General features: G+C 40.5%; 1 protein-coding gene across 15 annotated transcripts in view; it reads left to right on the top strand.

Annotated features, from left to right (window-relative positions):
- The window catches only part of mark2a (MAP/microtubule affinity-regulating kinase 2a), a 41,658-nt gene that overhangs the window by 5,590 nt on the left and 11,758 nt on the right, over nucleotides 1-24,310 (top strand). For 9 of the 15 annotated variants that reach the window (XM_026938504.3, XM_026938499.3, XM_026938497.3 and 6 more), the window contains exons 2-14: nucleotides 12,835-13,008; nucleotides 13,865-13,918; nucleotides 14,211-14,259; nucleotides 14,490-14,555; nucleotides 17,421-17,491; nucleotides 17,675-17,731; nucleotides 18,437-18,673; nucleotides 18,766-18,885; nucleotides 19,059-19,197; nucleotides 19,479-19,591; nucleotides 20,946-21,066; nucleotides 21,170-21,315; nucleotides 21,410-21,498. In XM_026938504.3, coding sequence (XP_026794305.1) covers nucleotides 12,835-13,008; nucleotides 13,865-13,918; nucleotides 14,211-14,259; nucleotides 14,490-14,555; nucleotides 17,421-17,491; nucleotides 17,675-17,731; nucleotides 18,437-18,673; nucleotides 18,766-18,885; nucleotides 19,059-19,197; nucleotides 19,479-19,591; nucleotides 20,946-21,066; nucleotides 21,170-21,315; nucleotides 21,410-21,498 — 1,436 coding nt within the window. Of the gene's footprint in view, nucleotides 1-1,095; nucleotides 1,375-12,834; nucleotides 13,009-13,864; nucleotides 13,919-14,210; nucleotides 14,260-14,489; nucleotides 14,556-17,420; nucleotides 17,492-17,674; nucleotides 17,732-18,436; nucleotides 18,674-18,765; nucleotides 18,886-19,058; nucleotides 19,198-19,478; nucleotides 19,592-20,945; nucleotides 21,067-21,169; nucleotides 21,316-21,409; nucleotides 21,499-24,310 lie in introns of those variants that run through there. The other 6 variants (XM_026938502.3, XM_026938500.3, XM_026938506.3 and 3 more) reach the window with 4 other exon arrangements.

Here is a 24,310-nt window from a genome sequence, read left to right as displayed (position 1 = left end):
AACTTTTTTCTTGGTTCCTAAAGTCACTGGGTGTCAAATTATCATAATTATTATTATTATTATGATTAAACATGAACTTATTTGTACAAATTAATAATCAATTTTAAAGCACAACGGCAGTCTGAATTAACATGAATGAATTAACAGTCCACATATAATTCATGCTTAATAACAATAACATGTAGGTATTTCCTCATACTGTTGTTTCATGAGGCAATATTTGTGTTTGTTTAGTTATTCATAGACGTATTCTCAGCCTCTTCAGCCGGGACTAACATTTCCAGTTCAGCTGGGCGTGGACCAAGACGTAGTGAAGCTTTGTGTGTGTTGTGAGGGTTTGCAGTGACCTACAATGCCTGTTGTTTCGTTTAAGACTTGTCTTCCCCAAGGGCTGTTCTGATGCTGTTTTACCTTGGCACCTTGCTGTGTAATAATGCTGCCGTGAATCAGCCTTTTGATGTGTTTTTTCCGATAAACAAATTACCAAATTGCAAGCATCTTTAAATTCTTGACAAGTCGTAGAATTTCAAGGTCGCAGATTTCCATCAACACAACAGATTTCAGTACTGATGATCTTACAGGCGTCAACGTATATATTTTTTAAAATATTTATTTAAACGTCTGGAGTTTTGTACAAAAACGGCTTTCCTGTAACTTGCCAAAATTAACCGCTGCACTTTCAAACATGTCCATGTGCAGGGTCAACTAAAGTTCAAAACTTCTGTCAAACCCTGTGCTGCAAAACGTCAAGAAAGCCGATGGATCATCTGCTTGTTGACGTGACATTTTTGACCCCACGCTTTTCAAAAACTTTAGTTTCTAGCCGTTTTGTTGCTTCAGCACTGAGCACCGGATCATAGAATCTCTTTCACATGTTAAGCTCGATAAAATAATATCTCTTTGTATTATATTTAATTGTTGTTCCCTTCTTTTTAGTTTTGTAGTTGTGTAAAAACAGACAGTTGAGTAAAGGTGTATAAAACCGACATGGAGCCTTGTGTCCTGCGCCTGAGGAACAGAAACGTGGTGTTCGGTGATGGGGACGAGGGGGAGGAGACGAGGGGAGGGTTCAGCTGCTCTCTATTTGTGTTCTGGCTGCTACTGCCCTGCTCTGGAAATAGCCGTGGTGTGATATTAATACCCTGGTAATCGACAAGCTGGCTCACACATCTCTTTTATTTACCCCCGCTTGCTTATGCTACTGTACCCGTGTGTTTGCTTTCGATGATCTTAGCCTCCCTAGGCGCCTCTTTTTTTCTTACGCCCTTCCAACATACTCTTTATGGACCTGCTAGAGCTTAGTTTTCATGCAAGTACCAGACATCTGTGTTAGGTTTGGTGATCTTAAAGCCACTCGTCCGTGTCACGATTCAGGTCAGTTCCGATTTTCCTGGTGACTAAGAAGACAAGCTGCATGCGGTCTCTTTTAAACTAAGTTGCGGGGGTGCGGCAGCGCCACAGTGACAAACTTGTGTGTACCACCTGAGTTGTTTGTGCCTGCGTGTATGTGTGTGTAAAGTCATATGTCATTGCGAGCTGCTGAGGTGTGTTTGGAAAAAGCGGCGCGTGAGACGAGAGGCGGCCGTAAGGCTGAAGTGCTCACTGTGGGGGGTGGTGGGGTGGGGGTGGGGTTTGCGAGGTCTGTTTTGAGCAGTGGATCACTATGGCAACAGGAAAGTTCTAAGAGAGACGCTCAGAATTCATCGCTTTAGATCATAGCAACCCTGCCGTTCGTTTTTTTTCTTCTTTTAATGGCTGTTTGTACAGGACCCACACTGAGGTGCTCAACATTTCAGCTTGATAGACTGAGGCTTCATCCACATGTATTTTTGAAAATGTTGTAAATGTTTTTACCTCACCGTATACATGAACAACGTTTTAGAAAATATCTCCATCTGCACGAAAATGCAAAAACATTTTGAAAACACTCACGTGAGCAATCCAACGCAGTAAAGACTCTTACGACAAATGCGTCAATAGTAATGTTAAATGCATGCGTATTGAGCAGTAAGTGGAAATGCGGAAAAACACCAATATGGCCTTAAAAACAAGCATTTATATATGTGGCCTGATGATGATGATGAGGTAGAACTACGGTTTAAGGTTGCACTTTGGGTCTTGTCCAGAATCTCCATTTGTAGAGTGGTTTGTATTGCCAGAGCGTTGGATTCAGGAGCAGTACTGCACGCGGTAGTATCAGGACGATTGACAATAGGATTGGGACGATTCGAACTATGGCTATAGCTATTGTGTTGGACAGTTGAAATGTCCAATGTGGTGCCTGCAGCTTTAAGGTCAGCTTAAAATTGAATTTTGTAATATATATATTAACTTTCAGTTTATTTTGTATCTATTTTGAGCAACAAAGAAAACGGTGAATGTCTTCGCTCTCAATAAAATGAACAGGGGCTTAAATTAAGAAAACGAAACGTTGTTTATCAGGACGACTTCTCTATACAAGAATTCAGTAGTCATGTCCGCTGGTGTTCACAGTGTGGTGTTACAGCTAATCACGCGTTAGGTTTATTTACAATCCTGTAATTAATGAAAAAAAAACTGATTCAATGATAATGCTAGCGACTAGCAGCTGTAATGAGGTCCACGATGGCAGGTTACGGATGTCTGGCTACACTTCCTTCTCCAGCGTCAGCGTCGCTGCAGCCTGCACTGCTATAATGCCATGTGCGATACTCTCGATAAGATGAGGGTTTTTTTTTCCCACACAATCTCACAAGCCTAATTCATTACACACAAAACCGCAATGGGCACATGCAGGTTGTGCTCTGACGTCAGCGCTTTTCCTGTCCATGTGAAAACAGTGAAAACGGGAGGTTTACAATTTCTCCATCTTTTCGAAGAGGTTTGTTTTCAGTGACCCAAAATGGAGAAGAAAACAAAACAATTTTCCGAACTATCCGCATACGTGTGCACCGGGCCTGAGTATTATCCGAAAAGCTGATCAATTTATGTTTCCTGATACTTTTAATCGTATTTGCCATTAAGCTTTACAAAAAGTATATTATTTTTCTGGATTGTGTCTTTAAAGTTCATGTGCTAGTAATAATGTACTAGCAAGTATCCTTTTATTCAACATGTACGGCTCTAACAATAACCACAATCTTAAAAATCTTTTATACAATGTAATTATGTCCAAATCAGCCTGCATTCAGGAAAGTGCCTTTTTTTTTTGGGAAAAAAAAACCACTCTGCTCATGTAGCAATAAAACAAAATGCTGTGTTTATTTCTTAAATGTAATTCCATGTCTTCAGTTTTGTCCGATGCAGACGTGGAAGTGCACATTCAGCGTTGGTGCTCAGGGTGCATATTAACACTGCACAATGTGGATAAAAATAGCATGTTTCCTCGCTCATATCTTTCAAAACAACCCGGTGAACCCGTGATGTCATGGTTAAACATTGCAATCGTTTGACCAAAATGAATCCTTGTTTTTATTTATTTTTTGGCTCACTCTAATGCCAGGCTTTCTCGAACCACCCACAGACGGCTTATCCGGAAGCTGTGTGATCGTTCAGACTGCTCAGAGAACATCATCATAATGCTCTGGTTTGTGATTAGAGATTAGCGGACCTTATATTGGAGAGCCGTAGTGCATATTGCGTATTAAATCTGGTTAGGTGTGAGGGAGCTGCTGTAATTTTCAGATGGAGGAAGTGGGTGGATCCCATGTGTTGCTCTGCTTAGTGATGTGTGTGAAGAAAAGGAAGCTGAGATCTTGGAGCAAACTGGTTTTTCAACGAGACAGGTAGAGCTAGTTCATCTGTAGCTGATTAAACCTTCGCAACGTGTGGGCGTTTACTTTAATTCCACTGTAAGCTAGCTTTATTTTTCCACTGTAGTCCTTAAGACTGTAGCATCGACAGTGTAATTTGTGTTTGCTTGTGGTGAAGGTGCTCGTATATCTTATAGATGTGTGTAGCTTGAAGATAATTCCAGCAGGTTAATCTCTGGCAGAAGTGCTTGCCTTTCTGTTTGCTGAATGGGTGTGGCCCAGAGTAAACTTCTCTGCACTGAGTTGAGCAGATGTTGGGGAACCACAGCAGATGTTGCAGAACCACAGCATTGCTCGCTCCTTTCATCTTGCCATTCCGTTGGTTCTTTGAAAATGCTGTCAGGGTTGTATCAGGATATGACCTTAAAGACCTAAAGGGAGTGTGGTCAGGCTGATCTCAGGGTTTATCCTTATTATGCAAAGTAACAATTAGGTGCAGATTAATGTTCTGTGATGATTCTTCACCATCAAACAAGCAAAAATGATGCATGAGAAGGAAAATAAACCTTTTGCTGAGCAGAGTCAGTTATTGCTCAGATACTACACACTCACCGACCACTTTGGTTGTTGGTGCCAGACGGGCTGGTTTGAGTATATCAGAAACTGCTGATCTTCTGGAATTTCCATGTGCAGCTGTCTCTAGTGTTTACGCAGAATGGTGTCAGAAACAGAAACCATCCTGTGAACGGCAATTCTGTGGCAGAACCAGCTTTTGTTGATGAGAGAGTTCAGAGGAGAATGGCCAGACTGTTTTGAGGAAGGCGATGGTAACTCAAACAATCAGTCTTTACAACCGTGGTGAGCAGAAGAGCATCTCAATATGTTCCACACGCCAAACACTGAGGTGGATTAAGCTACAGCTGAAGAAGACCACATCGGGTTCCACTCCTGTCAGCCAAGAACAGGAATCTGATGCTACAATGGGCACTGAAAGTGGAAAAACATGGCCTGGTGTTTTTTTTTTCCTTCAAATCTTCACCTTTATAATTTTGGTCTTCAGGACAGAGGACTTTGTGCTTCTCAGTTTCTTGGTAACATGACAAGCTACATTTATTTATTTTTTTGTCTTAAAAATAGAGGGGAAAAAAGAGGCTGGTGAGGGAACGGCTGTTTATAGCTGCTATTACATAACTAATAACAATTTTTTTAACAAGCTATACATAACATTAAATGTAACTATACACGGGTACATTGTGTTGTTTATTATTAAATGGAGAATTGTAATAATTGTAATAATAACTGTTGTACAAGAGGAATAAAACTCTTAGTGATGTAGTGATATAGGAAAACAGTCAACTTCAGGTGGTAACTATGGTCCTGATTCAAGTTGGGAAGTTGATTCATTTCCTATAACAGCAAGTTCCAAGGATTTTATCCCCTGACAATACGATATCCATCATGTAATAAATTACATCACAATCTACTTTTGGCTGCTTGAGCGTGTTTTGGAAGACTGGAGCTCTGCGATTTTCATAGAGTACGTGCGTCTTGTCACTACTGTTTTAACCCTTACCGAATGAACTGTTACGATGGGGTGCTTCAAATTTATTTTTGCGCCAATTGTTTCATTTATTTTTGTAGGCGAAAACCAGTAACACTGCTGAACTGTAACATGAATCATTTCCTCATAGCTTATGAGCAAACTTAAATATCATGAACGTTGCTGTGTAAAAGTCCTCGAGTATCATCTATTTGTTTTTTCTGTTTCCTCTAGTTCACTGGATTCCATGATCTAGGAATCACGGAGTAATCCTCTTAGTCTGTTCTCAGTAGCATACTGCAACTACAAAAGATTTATTGTGAGCATGTAAAAACAAAAGTAAAGAAAATTTCCCTTGTACAGTATGTTGTTAATGACCATTTAAGCCATTCCTGAATCAAAAAGACATCTTGGTATCATATAAGCAGCTACAGGAGCCTCTCGGAGGTGGAGGTGTTTTTGTGTACCGACCTGTATGAAAGCCAATCAGTGGAAAATCACTTTCTGAAAGCATGATTACAGATATAAGGTTTCATTTGTATGCATGTCAGTGGGTGTTGTGTGAAGTTGAAAACGTGGATTTAGTATTGTCCCGGTTTCTGTTTTTCACCTAATGAACAAAAAATACTGGTGCTGTAACCCACAGGATTAATCTATACCTACTACTTCTGTAACGTCTCTCCAGTAAGGTTAAAGATAAACTCTATTAACCACTCAAAATCCTGAGTTAACTCAGATCAACTAAAGTTGGCATTATTTTAGTAACTAAAAATAAAATAATTCAGTTCTGTGTCTAAATATGAGCTCTGTTTCCTCTCAGACCTGAAATGACCTGGATCCAATGTGCAAAAGTTGTTTCATGGGAAATCACAAGAAAATTCTTTGATAGGACAGTAAGACTATTAGCTGATTTTGTAAATATATTACCTTGCAAATAGTGCTTATTTAGTGCAGTGTTATTGACGACCTTTTTTTTTTTTTTTTTGTTTTTTAAATCAGAAAAAGTGCCTTTTGTGCTAACGTAAAAAGAAAAATTAAATCTTACGCAATGTGCATGCTATAAGTATAACAACTAACTAACTAGCCTAGCTCTAGCTTGCTGTCTAGATTAGGTGTCTAATTATTAGTAATAAAGACCTGGCAATTATACCAGTCTCGACTGGTTGATAGTGTCTTATTTATGCCAGTATACCAGCCACTAGTAACTTTTCCCACCCTAGCTGGCGCTTCCCTATCACACGATATTTAGCATGTGCTTCCTCTGAGCCTTGCGCTATACCGTGGACGTCGTGGATTGTCCGGATTTGAACCTGCGATCTCCTGACCATATGGAGAAGAGTTAATGCAGTTTTGTGATAACTGGGTTGTCATGACACCAATATTTTGATTTGGATATCAATAACAGGTACAATATTGTTATCTGATACTAAAATACGATGACGCAAAATCATTGTACAACATTAATTGGTCTGAGTTTAAACCATTTTGAATTTGTTTTGCTTATATGTTTCTAGGCGAACAAGTTTACTCAAGTAATCTCAATTGAATTCATCACCTACATGGTTTTAATTCATAATTGTAGGTTATGGGGCAAGACTGTGATTTTAAGGGCAGATTAGCATGTGCTGTGTGACTCGTCTACTTTTAGTTTACTTAAATGTATTAACTTGAACTTAACTTAACTTGTATTAACTTGTATTTACTTTGTTTTCCACATTGTTGTGTTGAAAATGTATTAACATAAAATAAATTAATTCAGTCTTCAGTACGTGCTTTATTCCGATCAGGGTTGCGGTAGCTCCGGAGCCTATCCCGGGAACACTGGACATGAGGTGGGAATACACCTTTAATGGGATTACTGTATATTGGTATGGTTTTGGGAGATGGGAGGAAGCCAGAGAACCTTGAGGAAGCCTACACAGGCTCGGGTAGAACTTGCGAAGCTCCACACAGACAGGAACCCGAGCTCAGGATCGAACTGGGGACCCTGGAGTTGTGAGGCAGTAATACCCCATACCAGATGCTGCCCATTATTGAAAACAATGAAAAGGGATAAATATAGACTTCACCAAACCTGATTTACAAAAATTTGGCTGGTTCTTCATGCCAAGCAGGCCCTACATGGTTAGAGCACAAATGTAACTTTAGTTTCTTCATACTCTCCTTGGCCGGTTAAACTGGTGAGAAGTTTTAGCATGATCACTCTGAAACAGCTCCATTGTCTTTTTTTTCCAGCTGTCTTGGCATGTCAGAGCTTGTGTGAAGTTGATTTCTTGCAGGGCTCTCTCTCTCTCTCTCTCTCTCTCTCTCTCTCTCTCGTACTCACAGCCAGTCCTCCAGACAAACCCAGACACGTCGCTTCCGGACTCGTACATGGCTTTTGGATTACGTTGCCGGTATCTTTCTCTGCTGTTATAAGTCAACTTCCACAAATTACACAACTTCCTGTTGTTTGGGGAAGCTGTCCCTCAGTGCCTGGACCCCCAGAGAGCCTAGCATGTGTGTCCTATTTTAGGCTGAGCTCTCCTGGTTATCCTCTGTAACTATCCTCGGAGTCATTCATCCACACTATCAACATGGAGGCTTTTGCTTTAGACCGTGGCAGAGAACTTTAGCTAGGTGAGGTTAATTCCAGGCGTCAAAATGGACAAGGAATTTGTGGTTCAGACGGTCTCAGATGTACGCTGCCGTCGCTGGACATGCATGCTCATAGAAGATATTACAGCTATGAAATTGCAAAAATGGAATCGTGCAGTGACCAAGTGTATTGAAAAAAAAATCGAATCGATTTTAGATTTTAAATAGCAACTAGGTTTGTTGCGGTTTTGTGGTTAGTCACGGTGTACGATTGGACGATTAGTTCACTGTTGGAATTTCATGAGATTACAGATTAAGATGGACTTCCGTCTATTACTGTCTACCCGTTCATTTTTTTTGGACCCAATCTGGTTCCTTACTACGGTGATACTCATCCCTTTTGTGTCTGTCTACGACTTCCTGAAAAATTTTCACAACCCCACCCTCTGGACTCGCCTTAAATCATACTACAACAAGCTCCATATCTCTGAGCAGGGGATGTGGCTGCCCTGAAAACCCTTAGGCTGCGCAATCTGTTACTGTTGTAAACATATTACGCTGTTACCTCTGCTGCCACTTCTAGCATGTTCGTAAATGTTTCATGCAAAACAGCTATAAAAAACACAGAAGGACCTGCCATTGCTGACCAGAACCTAAACAGTTGTTAGTCAGCTTATAACAACAACGTGATGGATCCTGATGGTGTTAAAGATTTGTATGGAAAGATTTGTTGTTCTCCAAAATAAGCATAGAAGTATATTTTTGTTTTATTCTTTTTGTTTTTGTTGTATGTGCAAGAACGTATAAAGAGACTTGCACAAAGATTTCGTAATAAATTTTCCCCACTGGTTTGTCTGTTTTTAAATGGTTGATTAATACCTTGTTACAGTGAAATCCTGATATTTTTAAACAAGGTTATCCTGTGAAAAATTGAAACTGTAACACCCGTATGCTTAACAATATTCCTGATAAAGCTTTCCATAGTCATAGTATATTATGAGCCAGCTTCATGAAGGAGCTTCACCCAGGAGACTATTGAGCTTTTGTTAGCTGCTTTTCCTAAGTTTTTGATGAAAGCTACTTGTTTGGGAAAACAGTTAAGTAAAAACTACTGTAAATTTTAATATTACTATTTACATTAGTCTTAGAAGCCGATTGTGACCGGCAGTGTGTTATTAGGTGTTTTGCATTTGGTAATGTGTCTAAGCAGCTGTGGTGTGTTTTGCTGTGGTGAGTTCTGTAATTATATGTTTGCTCCGAGAAAGATGAGAGCAGTTTGTCCAGTGTCTGACGTTCGGCTTCACGTCTCTTCTGCTGAGCGCTGATGACCGCAGATTTACGGCTGTGTGAAAGACGCTTCCTGTCCCTCCGGGTAATTCTGCTCCCCTCCTCCCTCTTGTCTAGTTAAAGAACGGTCAGTTGGAAGGTGCGGTGCCTGCGCCCTGTGGCTGCTCCTGACGTGTTTGCGACAGCGTTTAGACACAGGGGCATAATTTAGTCTAGCTTCTGAGCGAGGAATCGTGAGGCTGTGGTGAAGGTCAGAGCCGTGTGAGAACTGCATTGCTGTCTCGCTGCAGCTTTTCAGTGCGCTATGAGATACACGCTGCAGTACTGCCAGCGAATACTGTCATAGCACACCAAAAGAAGTGAAGATCAGGTTCCTTTCTAGTGAGGAGCCACTTCTGTGTTTGTGTGAGGGGAAGATCACAAAAGGTTCCTCGTCCTCATATAATGCTTCAGTGACATTTATTGAATCTCTTAACTGCTCCTTTGGCTCCTACGTGTGTTGAAAGTCTCAGCAGCTAGTGTGTGTTATCTCTGTGTGTGTGTGTGTGTGTGTGTGTGTGTGTGTGTGTGTGTGTGTGTGTGTGTGTGTGTGTTAAAAGTTTCAGTGTTGTGCAATAACCGACTATCACTGGAAGACGTTGCCTGCGTTTAGCACTCTTAAGATGTTGCCCTGCTGTGAACCTTGTAAGAGGAAGAAACACTTCTCTTTGCTGTATGCTTGCTGCAAGCGGATAATTACAGCAATCTTAAGAACGGCCCACTGCACAGGCAAACTCGTCATATTACAGAACTAGACTGCGTGCAGGGTTTTACAATGCAGGAACATGAGTAAAATGATACTGTTGTAGTGTTTAAGTGTTTATACTGTGTTTAACTGAGTAAAATATTGTTTTCCCCTAAAAGCAGATCATAAATACATTAGATAGATGATTAAAATTCTAAATATACATTTTTGTCAAGAAAAGACTATATTTCAGACTTCTTTTCTTCTAAATGGCATGCTTTCTAAAACCAGAAATGATGGAGTTTTTAGGCAAATGACTGTCATCATAAACTAGCCTGCTACTCCCACAACATATAATCCGCAAACCTACGAAACATGCATGTAAGTCTCAATATGTTTCAGCCTTAATGTATGGAGTGGAGCACAGCACACCTGATTAACATAATTTAGTTCATTAATTTATGCATGATGTATATGTGCAAAGTATTTCTAATTCTTTTAATGGCTAAATTTCACTGCATTTTGATGAAATCCCCGGACATAGCACTAGGCTTGGGTGATATAACGATTTATTCGTCTCTACACCATATTACACTGCCACAATATCCATTGTTTACTTGGATTATATTATATACCCAGACCTGCCAATCTTTCTGCCTTTTGTGTAGGAGCACCACATAAACTAAAAATTTGACATCAGAGTATGCTAGTACCAATAATCACTCGAAAATACGCCAGTCTTTTTCTCCCCAATAAAATGGGAGCGGATCCAATCAACATATAAATCTAGAAGAGTTTGCGCAGGTGTTTTTGAACTCTCCGGTATTAACTGGTACTGTCAGGAAAATCAGTTAACTATATTTATTACGGATGCCACTGAAAAATTGACAAATATTTTGATCTGAAATGATTAAATAGGGTACAAAGAACTGTCGAGTCTAACACTTTACAAATAATCTTAATGATTGTTACAATGAAAACATGGAAGTAATAACATCAGCCACAGACATTTGACAATTGATTTGTAAAATAGTTATATCGAAATATATTTACTATTTTTTTTCTTATTTTAAATTTTCTGATTGCCGCTGCCACCGAGCAGTTCCCCACCACACAGCTGATATTTTTACACCCTCCTGTAGTCTCAAACTGAAATGGTGAAATTGCTCATTTTCCTGTCTTTTTTAGACTAACAGTTCTGGACAATTAAATCATTTACCAAGAATTTTAATGGTAGACTGTGAGTAGGGAAAAATTAATATTGCACAAGCCTAGCCAGCAAACAGTGAGCAGGTGTTATGTTTGTCAGAGGTTGTAAAGCCTTCTGTAAAGTGGAGGAGAGTCAGACTGCCTGAGTATTGTGCACTCAAGTGCAAAAAAGTGACATGATCAATATTGCTGACTTTGTGCACGTCTAGATTTTTAAAAAGATTCCCAGGGAGATTTCTGGATTTAATCTATTTTTTTTTAAATTACGCATTAGGTTGACTGAGCATTTCATTGGAACAACTTCTTTTTAAACTGTGCACTGATCAGAACAATAGCACGTCTGTCCATGTTTGCGCTCACCTCACCTGCTAACATTGTCCTCACACTGCGGTTACAGTGAGCTAAGGTGATAGCAGAGGACTACAATCAGCACACTGTTTCTCAATGAGTGCTAGAGCCTGACCGAGATATCGATTGGTTGATAAAATCAGCCAGTGTTAAGGCTCAGCAGCTCCATCAGCATTGGTGCGAATCACAAATAAATAATAAAGAACAAATAATCCCTTTTTTTACATGCTGCATAGGAAAATGGCATTCATTAAACAGCACTTCTTGAACTTTTTTTTTTGGTCTAAGGCCAAATTTTCTGGGTAGAAAATGAATCCCCTTTAATTATTTGACCAAATCGGATTTAGTGAATTGAAAAAATTAAAAATTACCCAAGAAATCATTACCAAAAAACGAAGAAAGCCATGAATTCTTTCAGAAATATGGCTTCAGAAATGAATAAACTCTATTTTGACTAAATGCACTGCAGTGCAAATTGAGCAGCACAAAGGTGTTAACACGTGCCCTCTAAAAACATGTTAGCAAAAGGCCAGTTCTGTGTGTGAGACTTGTAGCTTTCTCTACAGAGTCTGCTACATTTCATCACACAAGAACTGCCTAGATTCACATGAAGATGCTGTGACTGACATTGCAAATATCCAGCCATGTGTACTTGATACTAACGCTTTAAAATCAAACTTTTACAGATGTGATACTGAGAACTTTGTAAATTTCAATTCAGTGATTCGATCTTGCTCTGAAAATGTTGTGGTGTCGAGCATTTCAGTGGAAATTGGTGTATGGGAGCCAGGACAGAGGAAATTCCGTTTTCTTGGTAACATGACAAGCTTTGGGTTTTTTTTGTTTTTGTTTTTTTTTTTTGTCTTATAACGTCGAGAGGGAAAACAAAGGCTTTAGAGGGAAAGACTGTACACTTGCTATAACATAGTGACAACAGGAACCAGCTTGTTCCACTGATGTTTCGTAACATTTAATGTAACTACAAACGGTTAAAAAGCACGATATAATGTTCATTAATACATTAGTAAATTATAATTCTTTTTCTCTGTCTCCTGTCTGGGCTGCTTCAGTCGAGTCTCTCTCTCTCTCTCTCTCGCTCTCTCTCTCTTTCTCTCTCTCTCTCTCTTGCTCGCTCTCTCTCTGCTCTCTGTTCTCTGTTTCCTCACCACAGTCTTCTCTTTTCTTTCTCTCCCCCTCCCTTCCTCTGATGTGTGTCTCTGCTTGATAGTGTAGTCAGACTGAGCCTGGTGACAGTCCAATAAGCATTACATAAGCTCTTTCAGGGTTATTATTAACCACAAAGCTCTGTTCTCTGCAGGTTTCACCAATTCTGTCCACTGTCTGGTGGAAAATGAATCGGAACAGTATTAACCAGAAAGAACTTGGCAGGCTAAGGTTGTGTTGTGTTTGTTTTGCAGGCTCACACCGACTCTAAGGCCGGTGGTCGATCCAACATGCCCCGTGGCCGCAACTCGCTGGCCACTGCAGCTGACGAGCAGCCGCACATTGGTAAATACCGGCTGCTGAAGACCATCGGAAAGGGAAATTTCGCAAAGGTCAAACTGGCTCGGCATGTTCTCACTGGCAAAGAGGTGACGATCGAACTGCTTTCTCTGAATCTCTGAAATAGAAAGTATATAGATTTGGAGCTGTGTTGTGCTTTTTGTAATGCATAGGGATAAAAAAATCAGACATTTTTTACTGTTTTGTTTTGTACACTATAGACGACTTGATTGGTTTTTTTTTTTTTTTTTTTGTCATTTTATTTACTGGTCCCTTAACAATCTCTAGAGGCTGCCAGTTCCTCAGCCCTCCCACAATGCCTCTACTGGGCAGTCTAAATTCCTTTTTTTTTTTTCTTCTCTTCTCTCTGTCTGCATGACAAAGTGGTTCATTTAACACTTCACAGTTCACACTCTACATCACCACTGCTATAGTTTTAGATCCACTGCTTGTTAATTTGCGAATGCATGACCCTATGGTGTCTGACTCTCTGTACTGACACAACACACAACCACACAGGGCCTATGGAATGACAGAGTAGAAGAAAAAGAGAAACTTGTGTGTGTACTTACTGCTTGTGCACCACTCTGTAATCACCATGTGGTGCACCGAATTGTTTCCTGATGATGTTAGATTGTGATCTCTGCTAGGACCAGTCAAGGCTGAAGTCAGGCAACAGTTTAAGATCTTTACTTCAAGTCACGCTCTGTTTATTTGGTGGTCTTGTCATCGGTTTCCTTGTGTATACGTATTTAATCTTGAGGACAAATTCCTCAAGAACACCAAGAAACCTTCTTTCCACTCCTTCCACTAACATTTTATGCTGTTGCTTCATGTAATGAGGTAGATAAAGGCATCAGAGGTCCCTCCTCTTAGAACACAATGTTATAAATTCTTTGAATTTTATTTTTAATATTAAAAATAACTTCTAACTCGTATATTCAGGTGGCTGTAAAAATCATAGACAAGACTCAGCTCAACTCCTCCAGTCTCCAGAAGGTGAGGCCATCTTCAGTGTTTGACCTTGTTTTAATTATGCACCTTTTGCACTTCTAAAACAGAACAAACCTTTTCGAGTATATCCGTTGTTTAGCAGTACACGCCTCAACTTCCTCACATTAGACCCTCACTCATTAGAGCTTCTCTCATTCATCCTGGAAATGCTCGACTTTGATTTCGCTCAAGGCCAAAGAGGCGAGCTAATTACACCAAATTAGGCTCAAATACTTCCTGAGTACAAATATATGATGTATCTGCTGTACATCAAGCGTGAACTCTGTCTCGTTCACAGCTCTTTCGGGAAGTGAGGATCATGAAGCTGTTGAATCACCCAAATATCGGTGAGCTTTACTTACAAGTCAACTGGTTCAAGCTTGAATTTCTGGTTTGCCTACAGAGTGTTTTTGTCCTTCATCAGTCTTTTTTCCGAATGTCAGTTTTTTCCTGTGTCAATATATCATTTGAATAACTTGAAGTCATAAAAAGTTTGACTGCCATAACATGTATTACCTGTTTTTCTTAACCAGTCTTTGACTTTTTTTCCCCCCCTCTTATGAATTCTTGTCCATAGTGAAATTGTTTGAGGTGATAGAAACCGAGAAGACACTTTACCTGGTTATGGAGTACGCCAGTGGAGGTTCGAGTTCTCCTTCATCTTTGGCTTTAATCATTTCAAATCCATACAGAATTGTAGATTCATTTTATGTTGACTTTTCATGTTTTCCATTTAATAACTCTCCAAATCTATGGAGAAAATTCATGGAGAAACGTACTGCTTTTTATTTTGTGACGTGCGTTTATTGGGGAAAAAAAATCTTCACTGAATCGCTTTTACATCTCTTGATTTAATGAAAAACAATCAGCAGGGACTCGCTTTTTAAGAAATAATTTAAAAGCAATCCAAACCAGTGCATTGCGTTTCACCGAGCGATTCTGTTTCAGATAGAAAATGGATCGTAGCAGTGAAAGAACGTCTGACGCAATACACAAACTGTATTGGTTTTCATAAGTGACGTGCAGAAAACATTCAACACTGAAAAGCAAAACCTTCCCTGCATTGCTCTTATATCGCTTGATCTCATTAGTGAAAACAATCAGCTGGGTTTTTTTTAACTAATGAAATGCTGAGTTTGTGTCAGAAGTGAACACAGATTCTTAGTTGCATTTCACTTTCATCAGTGTGTGGAAGTCGTGCCACACTGAAATGCAATCTGCATGACCGTTTGTGTATTGTATTTCATGTTTTTTGTTTTTTTTTTGTTTTTTTTTTTCCCTCCCCTGCCGGTGTAATTGCTTTTCACTCTGGCATGAAATCTTCTCCATAGAAATCCTATATTTGTTATAGAACTGGTTTAGAAATTGTTATTAGGCCTTTTTGTAATAAAAAATGGATGCCCCTTCAGTTCATTTAAAATTATTGCTAGCACTTGCTGTGTGTTTTGCCCAAATGGTATACATCCGTACTGAATAGTAGTAAAGTAGTGCACAAAATTATATTATAAATAAAATAATGTTGAAGCAGTATCAGTGCTTAGGGTGGTGGTTTGGGAAGCAATGTGGTGTCAGGTGAAACTTGTCAAAGGATGCATTGTGTGCTGTAGGTTATTCTCAGGTACTTTTCTGTTCACTTTTCTGGGTTTCGAATCTTGAAGAGTACAATTTCCCTGGCAGTGAGGGGGAAAAACCTTGTGCACACAGTGACACAATGAGTTTTTTTTTTTTTTTTTTTTTTTTTTTTTTTGATTTGGTCACTGTAATGGAAAATTCATAGACTGTCTTTAAGGGTGCTTTCACATCTATTACTCTGGTTCCTGAGTCTAAATCAGAGTGAAACTGATACTTTGTTTTGCTTGGTTTGTTTGTGTCTCACTTCATATAATCGAACGAACCAAAAAGCGAAAAAAACATTGGCTGTGTAGCGTGTATAGCTGAAAACACATGCGTAAAACTCCTTCATTCATTGATCGGAAATATGCCTACGTAAAATAAACCTCTGCCAAGTGTACGCAGAAATCGTAAAAATCACCCGAGCACAGAGAACACGGAGCTGCACTCTATATATTACTAGATAATTATAGAAATGACTAATTTAAAACATTTTGCATATCGCATTCGTCGTTTATGAGCTCTTTTTGTTCGACAGTCAGAATCACCAGGACACATTGCATTTCCTCAGCACTTTTAGCTCTGTACTTTGGCTCATTTGCGACTCGCCGCTCAGTTTAGCAGTTCACAGCTACCAGAAAATGTCGTTCACAACCCAAAACACGTGGCATGTTTGGGTCACTTCCTGGATTTGGGCCAGTTTGGGAAACCGCACTATAGCTCTATGCTATAACGGACTAAACACTGCGTATGTGAAAGCACCCTAAAAGATTTTTACAGGATTATTTTTAAAGCAGTTAGCAGTAACTAAAAGATTCAAAGTCTGATCGTTGTCAGTAATGTCACCTTGTTCTAGGTGATTCTTGGCTGTATTTAATGAAGAAAAGTAGCAGACTCTAGCAAATCTTATAAAACTAACTGGACTGGACCTGCAGCTAGATCTGATTTACTGAGTCTAAGTTACTTTTCAGGGAAGTGAAGTGATCTGTAATTTTCTGAAGGGGAACTACAGTTCTGGGTTGATTCTGTGGTTTACGTTAATGCAATGCATATCCCATGATCATGGTGTAAAATAACAGAAATGATGCAACGCTTTTGATCGTTACTGATGTCATAAAAATTACACAGTGAACATGGAGGCGTTTGAGATTGTTTCAGGGTTCTTTTACTGTTTTTGCTTTATTGTGCAATTATGAAGTTAATAGTAAAAGCAGCTTTTTAAAGGAGCCATGCACACAAAGTGAAAATTCATGATTCAAAATTCATTTTTGAAAAAAAAATTTTTGTATGAATCAAAATTTGTGCATGGAAATCACTCCTGCGTGCCACTTTGCGGAAATGTTTCAGTTTACCTTTTGGGCCATGTCTAATATAAAACTAGCTTTAGTAATATGTTGTTAATTAACCACAGATTGTTAGAAGTTCACTTTAAGAGGGTCGGTCATTTTGTCAATATTGTGTTTGCCCATTTGGCGATGTTCAGTGTAGCAAACTCCACTCCCAAAATTCCTATTCCTTAGAAAAGTACCTGTTTTTTTTTTTTTTTCTCTTGAACTAAAGCCCAGGAACTAAAATCAGCCTTCAAAACCACCTAAAAATTCTTGACCTCAGAAAACATTCCTGCAGTAGCAGTGTGTTTAAAGTTTTCTGTCTCTTACAACAACAAATGTCTGCTATCTTTCCTGTTTTAAGCAAATAGCCCAGGTATGTGTTTATGGTCCCCACAACTATGAAGTTCGTTGAGTAGAAACTGAGGCGGTGGCTTTTTTGCAGTGCTTTGAAAGTAGCTCTTTCAGATCCCCTTTTCTCTTTATGCTGTCCACAAAGTGCTCCTTAAATCAAGCTTTTGTCATCCCCCTGACTGTTCTCTCCCTGTCTTTTGCTCCTCCTGATATAGGAGAGGTGTTTGATTACCTCGTTGCCCATGGCAGAATGAAAGAGAAAGAAGCCAGAGCCAAATTCAGACAGGTGAGTCTCTGTTTGTGTTGAACACACTCAGAGCTTGTAAAAGTACAGGATATTTTTCTTAAGCAAACATTAAAACGGCCAAACTGAAAGAAACTAATGTTAGCAGCTTTTGAATTTACTGTGTCAATTCTAGGTGTTTGTCTGCCTCACTTATGCCTCACTCGCTTTTGTTTTTGTGAGCAGATTGTGTCAGCAGTGCAGTACTGTCACCAGAAGTGCATCGTTCATAGAGACCTTAAGGTAAAGCTGGTTTTGAGCCTTAGCTTTGTTCACTTGATCAGATTTTTAGACTCGTGATCAAACCCAGTGTGACTGACTGGACTGTAGTCACATTTGCCTCCATTTGCATATTGGTTAGCGTCTTAGTCTGTTTCTAACATGGATATTTCACCTTGGATTCATTTTTGTGAGGGAAATGTTCGGTGTCTGTTCTGAATAGGCCTGTGCCCGATCCCTGTTAACCGAGTTACCGTGGTAACAGCACCCGGTGATGGTAAAAACATGTTTACTGCCGGAAAATGTTCATTTATTGATTTGCTTCATGCATGTCATAACAAGACACTTGTGCTCCCACACGTGAACCTCCACCTCACCCACCCTGTTTAAGCATTTACTGTGGGTATAAGATGATTAAGATGATTTTGTTACCGGCACAGGCCTAGTTCTGAATGTATGTGCGAAAAACTGACCACAACTGAAGAACAAAGAAAGGACAGATCAGCTTTGTTCTCCATTCTGATTAACTTTGTGGGTTTTTTGCCATTCAGATTAGATTAAATCTTTCCTGCTCAAACTCAGTATGCAAAAAAAACCCAAAAATCCTGTTTAAGCTGCGTGTATGAACAAAGCCAACGGTTGATTTATTTTTTTTTCCTCTTTTTCCATGCCATGTTTAAGCTGTACATTTTTTTTTTTTTAAACATTACTCCTTATTCGTCTGTCCAGGCTGAAAACCTGCTTCTGGACGCAGACATGAACATAAAGATAGCTGATTTTGGCTTCAGTAACGAGTTCACTCTGGGCAACAAGCTGGACACGTTTTGTGGCAGCCCTCCATATGCGGCTCCAGAGCTCTTCCAGGGAAAGAAGTACGATGGGCCAGAAGTGGACGTGTGGAGTTTGGGAGTCATCCTGTACACACTGGTCAGCGGCTCGCTGCCTTTTGATGGACAGAACCTGAAGGTGAGATGGCGGTATGGGACGGAGTCATGTCATGGGGAGCTTGAAGGGTTTAGAATGCTGATCTAAAGAGGAGTTGGTGTTTGATTTTGCAGGAGCTGCGCGAACGTGTTTTAAGAGGGAAGTACCGAATCCCGTTCTACATGTCCACGGACTGTGAGAACTTGCTGAAGAAATTTCTTATTCTCAACCCCACCAAGAGAGGAAGCCTTGAGGTTTGTAATGGCGCCTGCTGCTGTCCGCTGACTGGTAGTTTGTAAGAAAATGTAGTCTATTCAGTCTGGACTCCAACAGTCCAGCTTTAGTACAGGCTAGTGTCCATTCCAGTCCCAGCTTTAAACTACACCTGTGCTCTGTTTTGTCTCTGTCTTTCTGTGCTTGCATCCAGCAGCAGATCATGAAGGACAGGTGGATGAATGTGGGCTATGATGAGGAGGAGCTGATGCCTTACATTGAGCCGCAGCCCGACTACAAGGACCCCAAGAGGACAGGTCAGCACCCCGGCAGTGCAGGGGGTTGGAAGAGAGGTGGGGCAGACGTCTGGTGTCGGTGGGCTGGGCAATTGTGGGAGGGGGTGGAAGGGATGGAGCCTCAGAGGTGCAGATTTGGCCTTGATTGTGTGCTTTAGTCCATTTAGTCTCTTCATTGTCTCCTATTTCATGAGTTTATAGTGTTTACTTGCCAGGATTTCCTTTTCACATTGTTACCTTCATTGTTTTCTGTAAATTTGTGTAATTTTTTTTTTTTTGTATACAGTCGTTTTTATTTTTATTATAACTTTTCCTTTATCCGTCTCCACCCTCACCAGATATCATGCTACAAATGGGATACGCTCAAGATGAGATCCAAGACTCCCTTGTCAACCAGAAGTATGATGAAATCATGGCAACTTACCTATTACTGGACTATAGGAATTCAGAGGTATGCAGACGTGTAAATAAAAACGCACTGTCTAGGGTTCTGTTTGTATTTTGGGTAACATTTCTTGGCATTTTCTGCAACAACTTTAGACATGTCAGCCTTTACACATTGTGTGTAGACGCTCTAACTTTTAACATCAGAATATGCTTCTCCAAGTTATCACACAAAAAGTCACCAAAAGAGTCTTCATTTTTTCCGCCCAATAAATACAGCAGATGAGCCAATCGACATATGAATCTGAAATGATTGACAGTTGTGTAGGTGTGTCTGATATTAACTGACAGCCCTTGGAAGCCGTGTCCCCTTCCCCAGTCTCACAGTAGTTATCTTTTGACCAGTGCTCTTGTTTTGACTTAATTTTCATGCTTGAAAGTTGCACCTCTCGCTTTCTGTCAAGGAAAAGGGAGACCGTTTTTAAGTTTGTTAATGTGAAGTAAAATCTATAAATGTATTTTTGCTAGCATTAGACAAGCACCATCAAGTTAACATCAGTTATCTTTATTTATTAAGGATGCCACCAAAACTTTTCAGAAGCAAATGAAAAGAGAAAATGCTTTGAGTTTTAACAGGGAAGTTTTACATCTAAAGATTTTATAAATACTTGTAATGATAATGATAATTAGAAAGGGAATTTAAAAAAATGCTGTTTGTGCGCATGTCATTGCAGATGCAGTGAAACAACATTGCGATTGCGATAGAAACTGGAGTGAGCACATATATAGGGTTTTACGGTAACCACCAGGCGCCTGGGGGGGGAAAGCAGGCGCTTGTCTGTTTTAATTAAGATAGAGACACTCTAATTATTCATTGCTGTGTGCTGTATTCTTTTTCCTAGAGTAGTAAGAAAGAGTGTGTGCATGCAACATTTTCTAGTGTCTACTAATTAAAACAGATGTAGTTAAGTTGTAGACAGTAGAAAATAATCCGTAGTGTTTCCTTATCAGGGTTGGCAGGTCTGCAAATGCATGTAAATGTTAATTCACACATAAGCAGCAAAGAAAATGGTATAGTTCATTTCCTCTTCAGGCTGCATAATTAGATTTTAATTGTAATCCTGATCATTGTTAGTGATGCGCTTAACCAGCATTAGTTAATTCTACATCTGTCTGCCTGCTCACGCCGTATGTCTGTATAAAGGTATTGATATATGACATGGGGCAGTTTTGTTGCGATCAAGATTTACCAATATGAAGGAATACAGGTTTAAAATGTACGCTGTGAAAACAAATCGTTTAAATAATAAGGCACAACAAAACTATTGTTTCCAAATTGATTGAATCATTGTGATTATCATGATTTCTCTATTATGGCCCTACTTTCTTTCGATATTAATGCTCGCTGCTCTCTACCCCAGCTGGACGAACTCTCAATAAAACCCCGCCCAAGCATTGACCTCACAAACAATGCCCAATCACCTTCTCACAAGGTACAACGCAGTACCTCCAACCAGAAGCCGCGCCGATCCGCAGACCAAAGTAAGACACGTTAAGCTCATAAGAAGCATTAGAAGTTGTTTGGATGCAGTTTTGCGTTTCACGTTTACATTAATACCCGTGTCATTTTCTGTCCCTGCTCCAGGTTTGTCTGTGTCGGTTAAGCGCTCTCAGGGCGACAGTAAGCACATCGCTGAAGACTACGGGAGGAAAAGCTCAGGCAGCTCCGCTAAAGTTCCTCCGAGCCCGCTGACTACAGCCGACCGAAAGAAAACCCCGACCCCGTCCACCGTTAGTTCACGTTTCCTTCCTGTTAACAGTAATGGAGTTGGCAGTGATAACCTACCTGTGTCTGATGCTGATTGCTCCTTTCTGTGCCGTACAGAACAGCATCCTTTCAACTGGTACGAGTCGTGGGAGAAGCTCTCCTGTTCCTGAGAGATCTACTCTGGGTGTACAGAATGGCAAGGACAGGTACAAACTTCAATCCTTCAACACACACTGTAGTGAAAAAATGCACATGCATATGCTTTATACTAACCTGTATGCCGACTTGAACCGACTGTGAGGTACTTGGTCATGTTGTGGATGTCTTATTTTGCATGTGTACCCTATGTTTGTGGCGTTGTGTATTTGTGAAGTGGAATGGCTCACACTCATGCATGTTCAGGTTCATGCTTCTTCGCAGCATGAGGCTGAAATGTGGCCTGTGTCTTAGTGTTTTTTTTTTTTTTCCCTTCACCCCAGATCAACCGAGGCCTTTATTTTTGCACTGGAGCTAGTGTGGCTACTGATAGAAAAAGTCCCACCTGAAGTCTTTTCTGTAAATATTTACCAGCACAGATTAAATATATGCCTCAAACCAAATCCATCCTTGAGTAATGTTACGCAGGCTTAGTAGTGTGGTTTAGGACACTATTACTTGCTGTTATGCACAACAACAAGCAAAACGCTCTATCATTATGGGAGCAGCCATCTTGAACAGCCGGAGTCACTTTTTTTTTTTTTCCTTGGCAAACTTTGAATCATTCTGCCCTCTAGGCCTTGTCTTCCAAAGTTTGAAGGTGAATTTGTACCAAAAGGTTATGTGGATGACAATATAGCTGTGCTGTGAACTTAAATGAATAATGAAAATGAGAATACAAAGCTTACCAATGTTGATTAAAGCAAGTATATGAAGTTTTGGGCATACATTTATAGAATGGATTTGAGGTGAGATATATAGTTTTCCTTTACTTGTTAGCTTGAATTTGTTACGTAATTAAAAAAATTAAAGATTAGAGACCAGACATCTTGGCTGGTCGACTAAATTTGGGATAATGGGAAATGTGTGTGTGTGTGTGTGTGTGTGTGTGTGTGTGTGTGTGTGTGTGTGTGTGTGTGTAAAGGAATGATTCTTTAAAACTCTTAAGAAAAAAACTGAACATGACTGAACATGATTTCATTTCATTTCCTAATGTGACCTGGTGCAAAAGAGTGAGTGGAAAAGACCGAGTGGATTGAAAGAGTTGTGGGTGGATGGAGAGAGCATGAGTGGATAGAAAAGAGTATGAGTGAATAGAGAGACAGTTAGTGGATAGAAAAGGGAGCGAGTGCATAGTGTGTGCGCTCAAGTGGATAAAAAGAGAGCATGAGTGGGTAGAAGTAGAGTGCGCAAGTGGGTAGGAGGAATGTGCGTGAGTGGGTAGTGTGCGAATGGTAAGAAGGAGTGTGCGAATGGTAGAGTGCGAGTGGATAGAAGGAGAGTGTGAGTGGGTAGAGTGCGAGTGGTAAGGAGGAGAGTGTGCGAGTGGTGAGGAGAGTGTGCAAATGGTAGAGTGCGAGTGGATAGAAGGAGAGCGTGAGTGGAGAGTGTGCGAGTGGGTAGATAGTGTGCCAGTGGTAGAGTGCAAGTGGGTTGAAGGAGTGTGAGTGGATAGTGCGCGGGTGGTGTGAAGGAGAGTGCGCGAGTGGTGTGAAGGAGAGTGCGCGAGTGGTGTGAAGGAGAGTGCGCGAGTGGTGTGAAGGAGAGTGCGCGGGTGGTGTGAAGGAGAGTGCGCGGGTGGTGTGAAGGAGAGTGCGCGGGTGATGAGAAGGAGAGTGCGCGGGTGATGAGAAGGAGAGTGTGTAGAAGGAGTGTGTGAATGGTAGAGTGCGAGTGGTTAGAAGGAGAGCGTGAGTGGAGAGTGTGCGAGTGGGTAGATAGTGTGCCAGTGGTAGAGTGCAAGTGGGTTGAAGGAGTGTGAGTGGATAGTGCGCGGGTGGTGTGAAGGAGAGTGCGCGGGTGGTGTGAAGGAGAGTGCGCGGGTGGTGTGAAGGAGAGTGCGCGGGTGGTGTGAAGGAGAGTGCGCGGGTGATGAGAAGCAGAGTGCGCGGGTGATGAGAAGGAGAGTGTGTAGAAGGAGTGTGTGAATGGTAGCGTGCGAGTGGATAGAAGGAGAGCGTGAGTGGGTAGAGAGAACGTGAGTGGAGTGTGCACTCTACTGCTAGCAGATAGAAGAAGGATACACCACACTGCATGAGGCTAGTGTGTTCAAGCTGCAGCATAGCAGAAGACAGAGTGCTGAGTCAAGCACAGTCCTGTCTAACACACACTCTCACACACACTCTCACACACCTATTTGCATGCAAGAATGATCTTCCTTTCTCATCTCATTTCCTCCCTGTAGTCTGATGCCTGTGTGCCTGATGTTTAAGGTGACACTTCCTTTGAATGGTCTCTGTGGTACACACGCGCGCACACACACACACACACACACACACACAAACACACACACACACACACACACACACACACACACACACACATGCACGCACTTGCATGCAAATTTGCTTTAATATACAAATTCTGTCTGCTCTTAGTTGAATGCATTACTCTTGCAGCCTTTAGATTTTTCTCCGTTTAAGCTTCTTTTTTTTTTTTTTCTTTTCACATGTAAATCATGGCTTTCCCAGACAAATGTACCAAATGATTGAATTATCATCTGTTTAACCCAGTTTAATTTATCTGATGAACAGTCAGATCATTAAAGTGTACACATTATGCCCATCTGATTCTTGATTTGTGCTTGGTGCTTTGCAGCGCCTAGGGCTTTTTTTCCCACTGCACACTGAAAAACAAAGACTGACGTCAATGGGGCCTATACAACTTCGAGTTCTGGTTCTTCCGACAGCTTGAGAGACAACTGAAACAATCTCAGTCAGTTTAGCATAGAAGATGTGCTTTGATTAATACAGTTATTTAGTTTCATTGGCCGTTTGGTTAACTAGTTTATCTTGGCAGTAATGTAATTAGCGAGAAAAATCT

Source organism: Pangasianodon hypophthalmus, chromosome 15, assembly GCF_027358585.1.
Source record: "Pangasianodon hypophthalmus isolate fPanHyp1 chromosome 15, fPanHyp1.pri, whole genome shotgun sequence".
NCBI lineage: Eukaryota > Metazoa > Chordata > Actinopteri > Siluriformes > Pangasiidae > Pangasianodon > Pangasianodon hypophthalmus.
This window is presented reverse-complemented; position numbering and strand designations above follow the sequence as displayed.